The sequence below is a fragment of the Eubalaena glacialis genome, chromosome 2, assembly GCF_028564815.1.
Source record: "Eubalaena glacialis isolate mEubGla1 chromosome 2, mEubGla1.1.hap2.+ XY, whole genome shotgun sequence".
NCBI classification, from domain to species: domain Eukaryota; kingdom Metazoa; phylum Chordata; class Mammalia; order Artiodactyla; family Balaenidae; genus Eubalaena; species Eubalaena glacialis.
Genome location: NC_083717.1, coordinates 145,405,853 through 145,426,248, shown reverse-complemented (window position 1 = coordinate 145,426,248; position 20,396 = coordinate 145,405,853). Strand labels below are relative to the sequence as shown.

General features: G+C 34.9%; 1 protein-coding gene across 2 annotated transcripts in view; it reads left to right on the top strand.

Annotated features, from left to right (window-relative positions):
- The window catches only part of SOS2 (SOS Ras/Rho guanine nucleotide exchange factor 2), a 105,927-nt gene that overhangs the window by 47,647 nt on the left and 37,884 nt on the right, over positions 1 to 20,396 (top strand). For both annotated transcript variants that reach the window (XM_061180813.1, XM_061180812.1), the window contains 3 exons: positions 3,152 to 3,295; positions 6,010 to 6,120; positions 9,694 to 9,792. In XM_061180813.1, coding sequence (XP_061036796.1) covers positions 3,152 to 3,295; positions 6,010 to 6,120; positions 9,694 to 9,792 — 354 coding nt within the window. The remainder of the gene's footprint in view (positions 1 to 3,151; positions 3,296 to 6,009; positions 6,121 to 9,693; positions 9,793 to 20,396) is intronic.

The following is a 20,396-nucleotide window of genomic DNA, read 5'->3' as shown; positions in this document are numbered from 1 at the left end:
TTAAGAATCCACCTGCCAGTGCAAGGGACACGGGTTCAAGCCCTGGTCCAGGAAGATCCCACATGCCGCGGAGCAACTAAGCTCGTGCGCCACAACTACTGAGCCTGCGCTCTAGAGTCCGCGAGCCACAACTAGTGAGCCTGCGTGCCACAGCTACTGAGCCCACGCGCCCTAGAGCCTGTGCTCCGCAACAAGAAAAGCCACCACAACGAGAGGCCTGTGCACCACAACGAAGAGTAGCCCCCGCTCGCGGCAACTAGAGAAAACCCGCGTGCAGCAACGAAGACCCAATGCAGCCAAAAAAAAAAAAAATTAAAAAAATTAAAAATCTTTTTCTACTGCGCAGTATTTGAGATTTATAGTCATTCATTTGAAGATGGTGAAAGAAATGTATGGTCTAGAAGAGAAAGACTTACGCTTTTTCCTGTCTTTTGGTAAGTACTTTAGGGTGTAGTTTAAAGTTTTACTAGTGGAACTTTTGAAGAATGAAAGTTTATACAGAATATCAAATAAGCAAAGGCAGAGCTCTGCTGTTGGAAGACAGCGTAGGAATGGGGTGAGTAGGATGGGGATCCAGGGAGACTTGTCCATGTTTTTCCTACCTCTCTAGGTTCTGAAGTCCACTCTAAGGAATCTAGCTAGACAAGTACTGTTTTGTGGGGTTTTTTAAAATTTAGATTTATTTTTCTTTCCTTCATTTCTCACGTGATCTGTTTTTTCTTAGGTGTCTGAGTGTCTTTCACTTTATTTTTTTAATGATTTTTTAAATTTTTATTTATTTATATTTTTTATTTTTGGTTGTGTTGGGTCTTCGTTGCCGCGTGCAGGCTTTCTCTAGTTGCGGCGAGCGGGGGCTACTCTTTGTTGTGGTGCACAGGCTTCTTATTGTGGTGGCTTCTCTTGTTGAGGAGCACGGGCTCTAGGTGCATGGGCTTCAGTAGTTGTGGCTCGTGGGCTCTAGAGCGCAGGGTCAGTAGTTGTGGCACATGGGCTTATTTGCTCCGCAGCATGTGGGATCTTCCCGGACCAGGGCTTAAACCCGTGTCCCCTGCATTGGCAGGCGGATTCTTAACCACTGTGCCACCAGGGAAGTCCCTGAGTGTCTTTCACTTTGAATATTTGGCTTTTCTCTTACTTCCTGACTTCCTCCCCCAAATAACTATTACATGAGTGAATAGGAGTGATGCTCAGACACAGCTGGCTGAGTGCTTAAGATTAGGAACTGATTTAGCTTTTTTTTCTTTTTTAAATATTTATCTATTTATTTGGCTGCACCGGGTTTTCATTGTGGCATGTGGGATCTTTTAGTTGCAGCATGTGGGATCTTTAGTTGTGGCATGTGAACTCTTAGTTGCGGCACGTGGGATCTAGTTCCCTGACCAGGGATTGAACCCGGCCCCCTGCATTGGGAGCACGGAGTCTTAGCCACTGGACTGCCAGGGAAGTTCCTGATTTAGCTTTTTCATTCTTTTCCAGAAGAATTAATTTCACTGATAATTTAAGGTGTTTTTAATTGGCTTTTATCCTTTTTTAAAATATGCATATTTAGTTTAACATTTGATAATAACTCCTACTGGACACACTGCCTTAAGTAGTCAACATTTTATGTTTTTTAAAGTACTCTCCTATTTTATGTGACCCTTAACAATTCTCTGAGATAGGTAGGACAGGTATTATCATTTCTACCTTACTGGTGAGGAAATTGACATAAAATAGTTATGATAAGTTAGTTATGGAGGTTGAACTTGAATTTTGGTTCTTTTATACCACAGTATAATTGGGTTTTGTCTATAGTGGTGTAAAGAATTAAAAGCTTAACAAATGCTGTTAGCTAATAACAATTGCTGGTAGCTAATATTATCCTCTTTGCCTTTTCTGCGTCCCATCCGTTTTCATTCCTCAGGAATTAATTTTTATGGGTCTCTTTTCACTGAATTTGTGCTGATTTGATAGAAAATTTTTATTATAATACTGAAGGGTTAAGAGAAAGAATCCCTTTTCTCTATCTCTATATCTACTATATTTTTTCAGCATAGTTGAGAGTGTAAACTTTTGAAATAAAGGCCATCTAAGGTCAGAGCATAGAACTCAGTAAATACTTGATAAAAGAATGAATGACTCTTGATCTTAATTTACTCCTTTGGGCCCTACTCCTGTGTTTTCAGAAAGCTCACATTTGTGGAAGGCCTAATATATGCCAGGAGCATTTTGTAGAAATCACCTCATTTAATCCTCTTAAGAACTTTATGGGTAGGTATTAATATACTAACTGTGTGACCCTGGGCAAATTACTTAACTGCTCTGTTCCTGTTTCCTCATTCGTAAAATGAGGATGATGATAGTATCTATCTAATAAGGCTGTTATGAAATTACATGTCAAGTAATCAATACTTATAAGTAGTGCCTGGAACATAATAACAAGAAATGTAAGCTGTTATTATTGTCATTATTGTCCTAATCCAGGGTCACTCATCTAGCAAGTAGTGGGGCCAGGATCCAAGCTCAGGTCTGTCAGGTTCCTTAATCTGTGATGCTTCCATTACAAGATGCAGAGTGAATAATAGTTGGCCATAACCTGGATAATCAGTCATATGCTCTTTTTGCTTCCAGAGGACTTAACATGTTTTAACCCAGATAAAATTCACACCTGAGAGCTTGAATGAAATCTTTAATTCCTCCTCAAATTCAAGAGACAGGCCACATATTGTGAAACCAGTTTGTGTCTGGCTTAGGAGTCAGATCTTCATTTTGATCCCAGCTTTTGTCATTAACCAGCTCTGTGAGACCTTGATCAAGACTTGTAGCACTTAGCCAATTTTAAAATACTCAAATGTCAGAATGCTTTATGTAAAGAGTTGCTTAGAATCATCCACCATATGAGATTTACAGTAAATTTACTGGAAAATATAGATTCTATATAGTTCTGTTCAGTAATTCTAAATCTAATCCAAGAGGTTTTTTTATTTCACTTATTTATTCATGATTGACTTTTGCTATAATTTGGAATATATTCAATATTTTATGTCTTGAAATATACTGGTATGTTATTGGGTGAAAATAACATTCTTAACACTTACATTACTTATATTTAGTAATTCTTAAATGAAATTCTCAAACTGACATGCCTTACTTAACCTTCCTTTTTTTTTAGGATATTGAAAAGATTTTCAGTAACATTTTAGATATACATGAATTGACCGTGAAACTTTTAGGTTTAATTGAAGACACAGTTGAAATGACTGATGAAAGCAGCCCTCATCCCTTAGCTGGAAGCTGTTTTGAAGATTTGGCAGAGGTAAGTTTACAAAACTATTTTCTCATTAAAGTCCTAAGTGCTGTATTAAGATATTTAGTAAGATATTATTTGTGAAAATTAGAAGACACTGCTGGCTGCTATAAAAAATACTTACGATTTAACCAATAGCAAACTAAAATTACATTGTCTTTATAGTGTAATTATGATAATATTTATAGCGAAAGTTGATAGACTAGTAATGTTTAAGATTGTTTTTTTAATGGCAAGCGCATTTAAGGTGAAAGAAAAGAAATTTTATTGACCATAGCTGTTTAGCTTTTGTGGATTTTAGTCTTAATTTCCAAAAATGAAAAAGGAAGTTTATATTTTTTTCCCAAAGTGCAAATCATATTTTTGTGCTTCAAATGATTATAAAAGTAATGTAGCTCATTGTAAAAATACTCAGAAAAATATAGATGAATATAATAAGACAAAAATAACTTCATTTTGCAATACGTAGAGATTAGTTATCTTTATAAGATTTATTTATCCTTATGAACATTTGTCCACATATTCATACAAACCTATGTATATTTACAAAAATAGGATCTCACTATTTTATAACCTGCTTTTTTTCACTCAATATCTTGAACATTTTCCATGCTAATAAATATACTTCAACACAGCTTTTAAAGTCAAAGTACCATGTTCTATGGAGACACTACATTTTAACTATTATTATTAAGCATGTAGGTTATTTCAGTTCTTTTTGTTATTGTAAACAATACGGTAACAAACATATTTATATAATGCCTTCATAGCCTAGTAATTATTTTAGGATGTAGTCCTAGAAATGGAATCGTGGTACTAAAGACTAGGTACATTTTTAGAACTTTGAAACATTTTGCCAAATTTACTTCCAGATAAGTTCCAGTATATGCAGACCCTCTTTTTACCCATATCTTCACTATCCCATTAATTTTTGTTATTATCCCATTAATTTTTGCTAGTCTAGTAGGAAAAAACAAATTTCATTGTTCTTTGATTTTGCTTTTCTTTTTTTAAACTAATGATGTTATACATCTTTTCATACTCATTGGCCATTTTTATTTCTTCTGGAAAACAGGTATTAAAAGTGCTTTCTTCAGATATCATGTAAATTTGCTAGTTTTATAATCTCTTCCTAATTTTTCTGAAAATGTAAGTCACTTTAATTACATCCATTTTGTAGACAATGGAACTGATAGTATAGAAATACTCAGTTACTGATGCCTAACCAAGATATTCAGGCTTGCTCTTATTAGAAAGTTTTTTAATATTGTGATATCTTAGCATATTAATTTGTAGTCTGGTTGCTTGTTGTACTCTTAAAGATATGATGGTTCAAAAACATGTATTCAAAAATGTATTTTCTAATTTTTATTTTATTTTTGTGGTAAACATATAATGAAATTTTCCATTTTAACCATTTTAAGCGTACAGTTTAACAGCATTGATTAAATTCATAGTAGTATACCACCATTACCACTATCTATTTCCAAAACTGTTTAATCACCCCAAACAGAAGCTCTACTCATTAAGTAATAACTCCCTATTCTTCCCTCCCACACAACCCCTGGTAACCTCTAATCTATTTCTGTCTCTGTGAATTTGCTGATTCTAGGTATTTGATAAAGGTAGAATCATTACAATATTCTCTTGTGTCTGCTTATTTCACTTAGCATAATGTTTTCAAGGTTCATCCATGTCATAGCATGTATCAGAACTCTATCTCTTTCTGTGACTAAATACTGTTCCATTGTGTGTATATACCACATTTTGTTTATCCATTTATTTGTTGATGGACTCTTGTGCTTTTTCCACCTTTTTGGCTATTGTGAATAATGCTGCAGTAAACACTGGCATATGAGTATCTGTTTGAGTCACTGTTTTCAGTTCTTTTGGGTATATACCTAGGAGTAGAATTGCTGGGTCATATGGTAATTCTTTGTTTAGCTTTTTAAGGAACTGCCAAACTGTTTTCCACAGGGGCTACAGCATTTTGCAGTTCCCACTGGCAGTGGACAAGGGTTCCAGTTTCTCTGCATCCTTGCCAACACTTGTTATTTTCTGAAAAACATACTTACTGCATTTTTAACATACAGAAATGAAACAAATCTTAGTTCTAGCTAAACATTGGGGATGTTGATTATTATAAAATAATAGGAATTTATTTCAATATAAACATGGGCAGTTTAATTCATTTATTTCAATATAAACATGGACAATATAAATATGGGCAGTTTCTGTTTTGTTAGTTTACTGTATGTTAGTCTTTACTTTCTTTTTCTAATTTTGAAGAAGTGGAGAGTGGATAAAACAGCGGGAATATCACTTTTTGCTTCCTTTGAAAGTATCCTCAGTGTAAACTCCTTTCAACCTAGGTAAACCTAACTGAAATTTCAAATCCCGGCCTTATTTTACTAATAACTACACCTTTTGTTTATCTGGGGTAAATGTGCGTATGCATTTTAATAGTTTGATACTTGTGACCACAAGTCAGTGACCTAACTTACGACCAGTAGCTTCTTGTCATCCATTGCCCAAGGTCATTACTTACATTTCTTAAAAATTGCCAAGTTACAGCCATAGTTATTATTTGTCCCTGAAATAAAAAAAATTCTGAAACCTAATGGAGGCCTTAAATAAAAATTTGCCATTAAATAATCTGTGCCATATTAGTAGAAAAGATGTTCTTTTAAACCTAACACGTTTTCCTTTTTAAAAAAAAATAGGAACAAGCATTTGATCCTTATGAAACATTATCACAGGATATTCTTTCACCAAAATTTAATGAACATTTCAGTAAGTTGATGGCCAGACCTGCAGTGGCTCTACACTTTCAGGTAAACTTAAATTGAATGTTATTTTTTATAAAGCAACTAAAGAAATATTTCACCAATCCTTCAAAATCTGTTAATTGTAAGCCTATTCTAAGTTGTTTTCTGTTTTCTGTCTTGAGTTCTTTCAGTTTGTCCTTAATGTGGAAATCTTTTATAGAATACCATCACAAATACTGATTGACTAGAAAAATCTGGCACATTCTGGATCTGAGATGTAGAGATGAATATGGAGAGCTATTTCAGGATCTTATTCCCTACAGGAGATAGAACCAAAATCATAGAGTGGAGAATATCCTCACATATATTCATACAGATTTCTCTATCAGGCCTGTCATTTAAAGGAGATAGATATATTAATGGAGAGTACGCAAGTTACTTGGTTCAGTAATGCAGTTAGGTAAAGTGAGAGTAAGTGGAGAGAGACAAAATTATATTTTTACTCTCTCAACACTTAATGAAGGTAACATTGGCATTGATGATCCTTGACTACTACTTCCTGCATTTAGACTGGCTCTTCTCCCTTAGCATATGAATATGGTCAAATCTTTATTGTCCTAAAACAAGCGAATAAATAAATCTTTGTCACTGTAGCTCTTCCCCTTTTTGTTTTTTCCATTTGTAGCCAGTTGTCTTCATATTACTTTTTATCATTCTCCATCAAACTGCTACCATCTGTGTTCTAATCAGGATGTAACACTAAAAACTGCCCTTGACAGTGAACTTAACCACCAAATCCTGTGGATATTTTGATTTCATATTTATGTCTGTAGTATTTATTTGTACCTCTGTTGTCCTTTTTGAGTCCTATGATACTACTTACACCTAATTTTCATCTTCTCTGGTTTCTTCTCAGTCTCCTTAGTTGCAGGTGTTACCCAACTTCTGTTAGCAGCCCCTGCTGTTCTGTTCCTCTGTGCTGTCCTTGGGTGACTTTATCCATGCTCTTTGCTTTCACCTATATGCTGGTGACTTCCTATTTGTATTCTCAAGTCATAACTTTCTTTTGAACAGTGGATGTATGTGTGTGTATGTATATACTTTCGTATAACCAGCTGCCCTTTGAACTAATTCATTTGAATATCCCACGAGGACTTCAAATATAAATGTTCAAAACTGAACTTACCTGCCTCCCTCCTTTACTGTGAATTCCCATTATTATCATCTTCTACTTCTACTCTACTCAAAAACTTGTCAACTTGGAATAAAAGTTACACTTAATTCTCAAAATTTACTTAATTGAAGGAATAATTCTTTAAGTTAAATCTTATATATTCATATAAACCATGAAGTAGGCATTAGTTAAATGGGAAAATCTGCTTATAAAATCTTTGCATACTCATCAAAAGCACTCACAACATTTCTTGTTTTACTCTTATTTTATTAGTAATTCTTACTATGGGATTTGAATGGGATTTGAAATTTGAATTTAAGACCCAATTATTTAAGCTGTTGTTCCAGATAGTCAGTAAAATTCAGAGTTAGATATAAAAACCCTTTTCAGGCCAAACTCACTTGTACTGTATTAACTTAAAACAGATTCTTCATTTGTAAAATGAAAAAGTAATGTTTTTTCAAAAAACTTTAATAGAAGTTTTTTATTTAAAAAAAAACACAACAAAACTTCTTTAGAAGATGTAGGCACACTTTAAGAATATGAACTTTGGAGTCAGAACTTCTGGCTTTGAGCCAATTAATAGTTGTCTTACCCTGATCAAGTCACTTAATCTCTGAGAATCAGTTTGCTCATTTGTAAAATGATGATGATAATGTATACCTCTTACGGTTATTAAACAGGAATACACTAAGCACATTTGGCACATATTAAACAGTCAGACATTAGCTTGTGTTGTTTTTAGAGGACTCCTTACACTATAAACCCATTGCATTAATATTTTAGAATGCACTTTAGTAGCCATTTCAGTGCTAATTAACAATACGAATGATTTTTGTAGGCTAATTTTAGAGTTTCATCTTGGTTCCACTTAAAGCACTGTATATAAAATATATAAAATTATATCTAGCATCTGTATCACTATCTTAAATGATAAAAGAAATTAATTTCTGCATATCCTGGTAAAAGTCTATTGAACAAATTGTAGTTTACTTGAGTTAACAATAGGTGAGAGTTACGGGAGTGTTTACCTATGAGTATATATTTTAAAAGCAGCATCTCGAACTCTTTCTTCACTTTGTATATTGCTTCTGTCTGTATTTACCTGATGAGGAGAAATACCACTTTAAAGAAGTCAGCCTTAATGACATTTAAAATCAACATGAGTAACTTTTAAATGCCTTATAAATTTTAGAAAATCATTTATTCTGCAGACTATTAGTTTTCAAAACTGGGATATACCTAACCCTAGCTATACACTAAGATTTTCCAGGCAATATAAGGGTACAGATATCTTTAAGGGAATTAGTTTCTAGTCTAACCTTGTTTGTGTTGTTGCATTCTCTTCCAGTTTTTCTTACACATTACTTCTTGTCATATTGAATTTTCCATTATGCATTGATCCAAGGTGTAAAAACCTCCAGGGTACCAGCCAGGGAAAAGAAAAAAAAAAAAAGGACTGCTCCTGAAGGAGAGTTTATTGAGTACAAAGCAAAAAGGGTTCCAAAAGCAGGGGATGGGGTGATTGTGTTAAAAACTCTTGGTAGCTGAAATGTCATATCTACCTTTGTCTTGTCATGTCTATCTAAAAATTAAGAAATGAGAAGGTTGTAACAAGGGTGAATATTACCTTTTTTAAAAAGTACTTCATCATTCATTGGACATTGTGATAAAGGAGAGTTGAGGCTTGTAAAGTTTTCATACCTGCATGTTTTATGTTAGAAACAGAGGTTCTTCCAGATGCTTGCTGTATGTAAGACTGTGACATTAACATGTGTATTTCAAGTTCAGAATGAAGTCAGACTTGTTGCAGAAATTTAGTCTGATCTGGCTATTTATTTTGACAGTGAAGATGGGCTTTATCAATTAAGTTATATAACAGACATTTTTCATAAATTAAATGAGCTAAATCTGAAATTTATTTGATCATTGTTTGGTGAAATATATTTAAATCACATCTACAATGTACCACATCCCCCAAAACATTTCTAATAAAATTGACATAAAAATGTGTGAGACAGTACACAGCTTTTCAGCATTCCTTTAGGATATGTGGAAGCCAAAACTTTTGAAGAAGAGCTGAGAAGACTATTGTTAAAGTTATTTTAGCCATGAAAGATGAAATGTATATATTTAATTATCTGATAACTTAAAGGAGGAAAAAACTTGATTTATAGCCCTTCAATTTCAATATAGAACATTCTTCCTATTATAGTTTTGATAATCTGTATCTTGTGTTCTTTTTTTTGGGGCAGGGGGGCGGCGCACTGCACAGCTCGTGGGTTCTTAGTTCCCCGACCAGGGATTGAACCCGGGGCTCCGGCAGTTAAAGTGCCGAGTCCTAACCACTGGACCTCCAGGGAATTCCCTGTAACTTGTATTCTTAAAATCTGCTTCTGTTAGGCACTGCTGTTATATAACCTTGATATCAGAGATATACTGTTTTTTGTCTTTTTGCTTTGCAGTCCATTGCTGATGGTTTTAAAGAGGCAGTTCGTTATGTCCTTCCACGCCTTATGCTGGTGCCAGTATATCATTGTTGGCACTATTTTGAATTATTAAAGGTAAGATGAAAGCTTCCTGAGGCAAAAAAATACTTGCATTTATGAGGCTTAAAACCTTTTTTAAAATCTGATGTTATTTTCCATACTTTTTATTCATAAAAGTAAAGTATCTTAAATGTCTCCCTTCTTTCCACAGACCATAGAGAAACGCCTATATTTTTTATCTTCATATCATTTCCAAGTGGTAGATAAGAGGAAAATGTATATTTATCATTTGATAATATAAATTCTCAAAGTAATAACATAATAAAAAAGTTGACTTTTTAAAAATTATATTTTGGAGACACACAGCAACAATGGTTTAACTCTTATTTTATATAAGTAATTAATAACTTTTATGTATAGCATTGTTCTAAACTTCCATCTTGTTATAACTTGTCAAGAAAAACGCTTTTAAAGTTGACACCTTTTCCGCATGCAGTATGCAGTGTAATAGCTAGAACCCAAGCAACAAATTAAAAAATAAAATTATGGTAAAACTTGAACTATTTTTAAAGATCAGTACACATAAAAATATATTGAATTCCTAAAGTTCTAATATGTAGTATAAACTTTATTATGATATATACATAGAGAAAAGTATAAAAACATAAACATGTTTTATAATAAATGTAATGCGTAAACACACCAGAGGTAAACCACTATCCTGACTTTAATGGTAATTACATTTTGCTTTTCTTTACAGTTTAAACACCTATGTGTATGTCACTAGAAATATATGTAGCCTGTTTCTGAACTTTTTAATCAATTGGATCAAATTATATACATTATTTTGTGTCTTTTATCTCCTTTCAAAGTTATATTTGTATGATTCATTGATGTGGTTGTATGTTGGTCTAGTTTAATTTTCTTCCATTGTTTGAATAAACCATGATTTATTTATCCTTTCCTGGTTGAACAACAGTTTTTTGCTATTACTGATAACACTTGCTATGGACATTCTTTTTATATCTCTTGGTACACATGTGTATGCATTTTGTGTCTCTAGAGTATATACTCGGGGTTGGAATTGCTTGGTCATAGGGTGTGCATATTTTCAGATTTAATAGATGATGTCAAGCAGTTTTCCAAAGTAGGTTTTACAGTTTATACTCCTACCAGAATGCAGGTGATGTCTCTCTTTATGCATATTTTCATATTTTAAAATTTCTGTCATATGGTATATTTATAATGGTATGTGGTGTTTTTGATTTGTATTTTCTTGATTATTAATGTGCTTGGGTATATGTTTATTGGCCTTTTGGATAACCTTTTATAGGGTTATTCAAGTCTTTTGCCATTGTAAATATCTTCTCTACTGTGACTTGTCTTTGCATTTCACATTTCTGTTTGTTTTTCTTGTTGTTGTGCATTAATTAAAACTGAGTATATTCCATATTTTTTCTAAGAGTTTAGTTTCACTGATGAGATCTATGTGTGTAGACTTCGTATGAGTAATACATTAGCAGCCCCAGATGTATATTTAGATTCCTAAAATTTTTTAGAGAATGTTCATGTGTAATTGGAAGTCCTATCATTAGTCTTAGAGTTGCCTTCTAATATTTGCCAACATTTAAAAATCCCGGCTTGACTATAATTGAAGCTTATTTTTTTCTCCTATCTGGATGATTAGTTTTTAAAATCTCTGAGATCTGAATCTAAAATCAGACATTGACTATGATGCCCTGACTCATCCTGAGGCCACAGCTACTTTTACTACCAATTAATTACTGGACTCCAAGTACTCTTAGCCATTGTGACTGGGACTAGTAGTTGGTCAGTTAATTAAAAATAAGGCAAAGAATCATAAAAAAGTATGCACATTTTATTTCAATAAATACACACAAAACCCCTACAAATGAACATTTATATGTATTTGTATGCTAATCTGTTGACTTGGGGTAAAACTTTTTCTTTGAGTATGAATCTTGCTTAAGTACAAAAGGTATCTTCTATGATTTCTATTTTCCATTTCTTTTAGATGGTACATAAACTTGAAGATGCTTGTAAAGCAATCTGAGTGCAGATATCTTTTAAGTATTTATAATTTTTCCAAATCTTTTACGATGATCTTCCCTATACCTTTTTTTTTCTTTCTTTCTTTCTTTATTTTCTTACTAGTCATCCATTTTATACACATCAGTGTATACATGTCAATCCCAATCTCCCAATTCATCACACCACCACCCCCCCCCACCTCTTTCCCCCCCTTGGTGTCCATACGTTTGTTCTCTACATCTGTGTCTCTATTTCTGCCCTGCAAACCGATTCATCTGTACCATTTTCTAGGTTCCACATATACACATTAATATACGATATTTGTTTTTCTCTTTTTGACTTCGCTCTGTATGACAGACTCTAGATGCATCCACGTCTCTAAAAATGACCCAATTTCATTTCTTTTTATGGCTGAGTAATATGCCATTGTATATATGTACCACATCTTCTTTATCCATTCGTCTGTCGATGGGCATTTAGGTTGCTTCCATGACCTGGTTACTGTAAATAGTGCTGCAGTGAACATTGGGGTGCATGTGTCTTTTTGAATTATGGTTTTCTCTGGGTATATGCCCAGTAGTGGGATTGCTGGGTCATATGGTAATTCTATTCTTAGTTCTTTAAGGAACCTCCATACTGTTCTCCATAGTGGCTGTATCAATTTACATTCCCACCAACAGTGCAAGAGGGTTCCCTTTCCCCACACCCTCTCCAGCATTTGCTGTTTGTAAATTTTCTGATGATGCCCATTCTAACAGGTGTGAGGTGATACCTCATTGTAGTTTTGATTTGCATTTCTCTAATAATTAGTGATGTTGAGCAGCTTTTCATGTGCTTCTTGGCCATCTGTATGTCTTCTATGGAGAAATGTCTATTTAGGTCTTCTGCCCATTTTTGGATTGGGTTGTTTGTTTTTTTAATATTGAGCTGCATGAGCTGTTTATATATTTTGGAGATTAATCCTTTGTCTGATGATTCATTTGCAAATATTTTCTCCCATTCTGATGGTTGTCTTTTTGTCTTGTTTATGGTTTCCTTTGCTGTGCAAAAGCTTTTAAGTTTCATTAGGTCCCATTTGTTTATTTTTGTTTTTATTTCCATTACTCTAGGAGGTGGTTCAAAAAATATCTTGCTGTGATTTATGTCAAAGAGTGTTCTTCCTATGTTTTCCTCTAAAAGTTTTATAGTGCCCAGTCTTACATTTAGGTCTCTAATCCATTTTGAGTTTATTTTTGTGCATGGTGTTAGGGAGTGTTCTAATTTCATTCTTTTACATGTAGCTGCCCAGTTTTCCCAGCACCACTTCTTGAAGAGACTGTCTTTTCTCCACTGTATATCCTTGCCTCCTTTGTCATAGATTAGTTGACCATAGGTGCGTGTTTGTGTTTTTTACGTTTTTTTCTCTGTAATTGATTTCTAATCTCGTAGCGTTGTGGTCAGAAAAGATGCTTGGTATGATTTCAGTTTTCTTAAATTTACTGAGGCTTGATTTGTGACCCAAGATGTGATCTATCCTCGAGAATGTTCCGTGCACACTTGAGAAGAAAGTGTAATCTGCTGTTTTTGGATGGAATGTCCTATAAATATCAATTAAATCTATCTGGTCTATTGTGTCATTTAAAGCTTGTGTTTCCTTATTAATTTTCTGTTTGGATGATCTGTCCATTGGTGTAAGTGAGGTGTTAAAGTCCCCCACTATTATTGTGTTACTGTCGATGTCCTCTTTTAGAGCTGTTAGCAGTTGCCTTATGTATTGAGGTACTCCTATGTTGGGTGCATATATATTTATAATTGTTACATCTTCTTCTTGGGTTGATCCCTTGATCATTACGTAGTGTCCTTCCTTGTCTCTTGTAACATTCTTTATTTTAAAGTCTATTTTATCTGATATGAGTATTGCTACTCCAGCTTTCTTTTGATTTCCATTTGCATGAAATATCTTTTTCCATCCCCTCACTTTCAGTCTGTATGTGTCCCTAGGTCTGAAGTGGGTCTCTTGTAGACAGCATATATATGGGTGTTGTTTTTGTATCCATTCAGAAAGCCTGTGTCTTTTGGTGGGAGCATTTAAACCATTCACATTTAAGGTAATTATCGATATGTATGTTCCTATTACCATTTTCTTAATTTTGGGGGGTTTGTTTTTGTAGGTCCTTTTCTTCTCTTGTGTTTCCTACTTAGAGAAGTTCCTTTAGCATTTGTTGTAGACCTGGTTTGGTGGTGCTGAATTCTCTTAGCTTTTGCTTGTCTGTAAAGCTTTTGATTTCTCCGTTGAATCTGAATGAGATCCTTGCCGGGTAGAGTAATCTTGGTTGTAGTTTCTTCCCTTTCATCACTTTTAAGTATATCATGCCACTCCCTTCTGGCTTGTAGAGTTTCTGCTGAGAAATCAGCTGTTAACCTTATGGGAGTTCCCTTGTATGTTATTTGTCATTTTTCCCTTGCTGCTTTCAATAATTTTTCTTTGTCTTTAATTTTTGCCAATTTGATTACTGTGTGTCTCGGCGTGTTTCTCCTTGGGTTTATCCTGTATGGGACTCTCTGCGCTTCCTGGACTTGGGTGGCTATTTCCTTTCCCACGTTAGGGAAGTTTCGACTATAATCTCTTCAAATATTTTCTCGGGTCCTTTCTCTCTCTCTTCTCCCTCTGGGACCCCTATAATGCGAATGTTGTTGCGTTTAATGTTGTCTCAGAGGTCTCTTAGGCTGTCTTCATTTCTTTTCATTCTTTTTTCTTTATCTTTTCTGCAGCAGTGAATTCCACCATTCTGTCTTCCAGGTCACTTATCCGTTCTTCTGCCTCAGTTATTCTGCTATTGATTCCTTCTAGTGCATTTTTCATTTCAGTTATTGTACTGTTCATCTCTGTTTGTTTGTTCTTTAATTCTTCTAGGTCTTTGTTAAACATTTCTTGCATCTTCTCGATCTTTGCCTCCATTGTTTTTCCGAGGTCCTGGATCATCTTCACTATCATTATTCTGAATTCTTTTTCTGGAAGATTGCCTCTCTCCATTTCATTTAGTTGTTTCTCTGGGGTTTTATCTTGTTCCTTCATCTGGTACATAGCCCTCTGCCTTTTCATCTTGTCTGTCTTTCTGTGAACGTGGTTTTTGTTCCACAGGCTGCAGGATTGTAGTTCTTCTTGCTTCTGCTGTCTGCCCTCTGGTGGATGAGGCTATCTAAGAGACTTGTGCAAGTTTCCTGATGGGAGGGACTGGGGGATGGTAGAGCTGGCTGTTGCTCTGGTGGGCAGAGCTCAGTAAAACTTTAATCCGCTTGTCTGCTGATGGGTAGGGCTGGGTCCCCTCCCTGTTGGTTGTTTGGCCTGAGGCAACCCAACACTGGAGCCTACCCGGGCTCTTTGGTGGGGCTAATGGCAGACTCTGGGAAGGCTCACGCCAAGGAGCACTTCCCAGAACTTCTGCTGCCAGTGTTCTTGTCCCTTGGTGAGCCACAGTTGCCCCCTGCCTCTGCAAGAGACCCTCCAACACTAGCAGGTAGGTCTGGTTTAGTCTTCTGTGGGGTCACTGCTCCTTCCCCTGGGTCCCAATGCACACACTACTTTGTGCGTGCCCTCCAAGAGTGGAGTCTCTGTTTCCCCCAGTCCTGCCGAAGTCCTGCAGTCAAATCCCGCTAGCCTTCAAAGTCTGATTCTCTAGGAATTCCTCCTCCCGTTGCCAAGCCCCCAGGTTGGGAAGCCTGACATGTGGCTCAGAACCTTTACTCCAGTGGGTGGACTTCTCTGGTATAAGTGTTCTCCAGTTTGTGAGTCACCCACCCAGCAGTTATGGGATTTGATTTTATTGTGATAGCGCCCCTCCTACCGTCTCAGTGCAGCTTCTCCTTTGTCTTTGGATGTGGGGTATCTTTGTTGGTGAGTTCCAGTGTCTTCCTGTTGATGATTGTTCAGCAGTTAGTTGTGATTCCAGTGTTCTCAAAAGAGGGAGTGAGAGCATGTCCTTCTACTCCGCCATCTTGAACCAATCTCCCTATACTTTTTTAAAAAGACTTGCTTTAAAATTATTTGATTTGAGTTTTCATATAAATATTTTTATACTCTTATTTCTTTAACTTATATAGTAATTAAATTACATAATTACAGCATAAGCACAAGTGTCATACATATTTGGAAACATGTACTACTGATTCTTGGTAAGTATATGACTCAATTAGTGGGATCAGAAGGACCTAGGTATTCTAGAGAGTGACCCACTTATTTATAGCATTATTGTCCTGTGGGAATCAGTCTGTATGTTATACAGTGGGAATGATCCATAGTCAGAAATACATTCATGTGAATTGTACATTTACTGCATTTCTCACACTGTCACATTTTACTTCCAGTCAGTTCAAAGTAGTATAAGTGAAGACACGTTCTTAACATTTTTCATTGCCTAGAGTAAAAAAAATAGAGATATATACATGGTTAAAGGCACTGAAAATTTTGGCATTTCTTTCTCAATTTTTGAGGCTTGGGGTGAGGAGAGTGAGGGTGATGAGTGGAAAGAATACCTGCAAACATCCTTAGATGGTACCCACCTTAAAGGGCTGTGTTTAAACTTATGCTCCATATTTTATTAGGAGGGCTACACTGGAAATTTCACTTATGTTTCCTTAATTACAGTTTTCTTACATGGGCAATATTAAGGTTGCTAATTAGTCATGTTTTATGAGTTATATCAATTTCCATGTATGTACATATATTTATGTATGTTAATTTATGTATGTATATTAAATTATTATATATGCATAGACACTTATATTACACTTATACTGTTTAAACACAAAGTTTTTAGAATACAATATGTCAGGCACTTGGGTTATATGTTAAAATGTATCTCAATATGAATTAACTTACTGTTTTCCCAAATAGAAAAGCCTATGAAAAATGTAAGTGAATAATTGAATAGTTCCCAATATTTAAAATTGCAGAGGAGTGTCTTGAGTGCTATATTGGGAGTGTTGGTGAATAAAGGATGCAATGGTAATGGTATATGACAAAAAAAAAAAAAAAGGAAAAATACATTTAGCATCACAATGATGCTGTATACATGTGCGTGCACACACACAAGAAACAAAAAGTTTTTTGAAACACTACTTAGCATTTCATGCAATATATTCATGTACTATATTCTGTTCTATTCTGTTTCTTTCATTTTAAAAAAAAGGATTCATTCATGTCATAATTCAATAGATTATGACATGCATTTTGAAAAACACAAAATAAGGACTAATTCTAGACAGAAGCAAAGAGGATTATCACATGGTCAGATTAGAAACTACTTTTTACTTTTATATCTGTTCTGACTGTGATACTGTTCCTTTTAATAACATTTTGTTTTTAATTGTGGTAAAGCATAACATGAAATTTACCATCTTAACCATTTTAAGTGTACGGTTCAGTAGAGTTAAGTATATTTCTATACAGCCAGTGTCGGACACTTGGGTTGCTTCTACTTTTTGGCTATTGTAAATAATACTGCTACAGATATCAGTGAACAAATATGTCCTCGAGACTCTGCTTTCAGTTCTTTTGGATATACCCAGAAGTGGAATTGCTGGAGCATAGGGTAATTCTATTTTTAATTTTTTGAGGAAGCACTGTACAATATTTCATAGCAGCTTTATACCCTTTTATATTCCCACCAACAGTACACGTGCATTCCAATTTCTCCATATCCTTGCCAGCACTTGTTATTTTCAGTTTTTTTGTTTTTTGATAGTAGCCATCCTAATGGATGTGAGGTGGTAGCTCATTGTGGTTTTGACTTGCATTTCCCTATTAGTGACAGTGAGCATCTTTTCATTTGCTTGTTGGCCATTTGTATATCTTCTTTGGAGTAATGTCTGTTCAAGTCCTTTGCCCATTTTTAATTTGGGTTGTTTGTATTTTTGTGGTTGTATTATAGGAGTTCTGTATATATTCTGAATATTAGTACCTTATCAGATCTGTCATTTGTAAATACTCTCTCATTCTGTTGATTGCCTTTTTGTGATACTGTTTGGGCTCAAGTACTCATCCAAAGGAAATTTCATTTCATGTTGAACTTACTTTGGGATGAGAACCTATAAAAGAAGGCTCGTGGGCTTCCCTGGTAGCGCAGCGGTTGAGAATCTGCCTGCCAATGCAGGGGACACGGGTTCGAGCCCTGGTCTGGGAAGATCCCACATGCCGCGGAGCAACTAGGCCCGTGAGCTACAACTACTGAGCCTGTGTGTCTGGAGCTTGTGCTCTGCAACAAGAGAGGCCGCGACAGTGAGAGGCCCGCGCACCGTGATGAAGAGTGGCCCCCGCTTGTCACAACTAGAGAAAGCCCTCGCGCAGAAACGAAGACCCAATACAGCCAAAAATAAATATAAATTAAAAAAATAAAAATTAAAAAAAAAAAAAAAAGAAGGCTCGAACCAGTGTGACTTAAGGCTGTCATATTCTTTTGGGAATAGAAAACGCAGTACTGGAGCAGTTTTAAGCCAGGTTTAATTTGAAATATCTGCCTCAGTCATATACCAAGGGAGATTTATTTGTGGACATAGTATTTAAATATTATTTGAGTTTTATTTCCCAGAATCAGAGTTTATGATAAGCAAGATAGAAAAACAACTACATAATGAGAAATTATGGGATATCATATATAGTTTTCCTGAAATTATTTTACAGTATGTTGTTGGATTATTATTTTTTAAAATCTTTATTTGTTTGTTTGCTTGTTTATTTATTTATTTTTGGCTGTGTTGGGTCTTCGTTGCTGCGTGTGGGCTTTCTCTAGATGCGGCGAGCAGGGGCTACTCTTCGTTGCGGTGCGTGGCCTTCTCATTGTGGTAGCTTCTCTTGTTGCGGAGCACCGGCTCTAAGCGCACGGGCTTCAGTAGTTGTGGCTCACGGGCTTAGTTGCTCCGCAGCATGTGGGATCTTCCTGGACCAGGGCACGAACCCAGCGGATTCTTAACCACTGCACCACCAGGGAAGTCCTAGATTATTATTATTTATAGCAATACTTTAAAGTTCATTTTGTAGGTAATATGTTTCTTTTTTTGGCCTTTTCCAATTTAAGCCCCTCTGGGGTTAATCATAAACTACTTTAATTTTCTTTATTTTTCTCAGATAAGTTTTAGATTTTTTCCTTAATATATATTTCAATCCTTATGTAAGAGGAAAAAGAAATAACAAATTCATTTCCTGATTTATAAGTATCTTTATAATATACTTCTTACATTCTAAGAAAAAAATATGTGTTTATCCTTCTGTTACTAAGAACATACTGACTCTCACTTAGGAATTGATTTATTCAAAGCTAAGTAATATTCTTTTACTCTCCAACTCTGGTCATTCTCTGGAAATTTAGTAATGGAAAGAATAAAAATTCTCCTCTCAAGAGAACTTAATCCATCTTAATTTAGTTTAAAGCTTAACAGGAAGACCTATTATTAATGACTTTAATGAGGTTCATTGGGAAAGGTAAGCCAATATTTCAATGAGACAATTGAAATTGTTTCTTTAGTAATACTTTTTTTAACCTTTTACTTTGAAAAACATAGAAAAAAGTTACAAAAATGGTATAGTGAACTCCCTTCATCTAGATTTGCTAATTGTTAACATTATGTAACAATTACTCTGTCAGTTTCTTTGCATTCCTGTGTGTGCTTATGTGTGTAAATGTATTTATAACATCAAGAAGTTGAGATAATGTCTATTGAAAGAAATGTTCTGACTCTTGAAGAAAACGATGAGGAACATTTTACTGCATAATATTTACTCTTTCAGTACTGAAACATCACTCAAGGACATCTAAAGGAAGAAAATACACATTTTAAAAAATCACATAAAGAAAAGTGATAGGTTTTAATGAGCTGAATTTCCCACCAAATTACTAAAATTCTATTTTTATGAAAATCTAGAGAGAAGTTTATTACTATCAAAAGAGAATTGATCACATATATTATTTCACATCTAAACTGAATTCCCAGAATAATGAATTAGAGACAAATTCATAATTTATTATAATTTCCCTTGTTTTAGGCACACATGTCTATAACAGATACAGCATTTTATAGAAATTCAAGAGAAGCATGGTAAGTATTTCAGTGAAGTCTCATAGAGTTAAGAAAAAACTTACGTGAAGTGTAAAATCTTGGGCAGGATACACATATACACAGCTAAGGAGAATAATGATTATCGGGTAAGCAAGGAATATATTCTTCAGTCAAATTCATAAGGTACTAGACATTAATGAAAGATCACTTCCACTTTATTACTTAGTTTAAGCATATATTGCAAGGGCATTTATTCTCTTTGACCTCTTTTCCAAAGCACACTTACTTCATTTTATTTCTTAAACTGTGTAATTACCCAGTTTGTTTTTAAGATAGAGGGGATCCCCTTTAACTCGCGTTCACCAGATTTTGTCATAGTTCAGTATTTTGCATAATTGTGTTCTGTGTCATTGGAGAGAGGCGGTGTAGTAGTATGGCAAAAAACCTGGACCCTGGAGTCAGAGTTCCTGGGTTTGAATGTAGACTCTGCCACTCATCTTGGGTGTCTCAGTTTCTTCATCTGTGACATGTGTATAATAATAGTACCTATCTTACAGAGTTGTAACAGACATTAAATAAGCTAATGCATAAAAGAG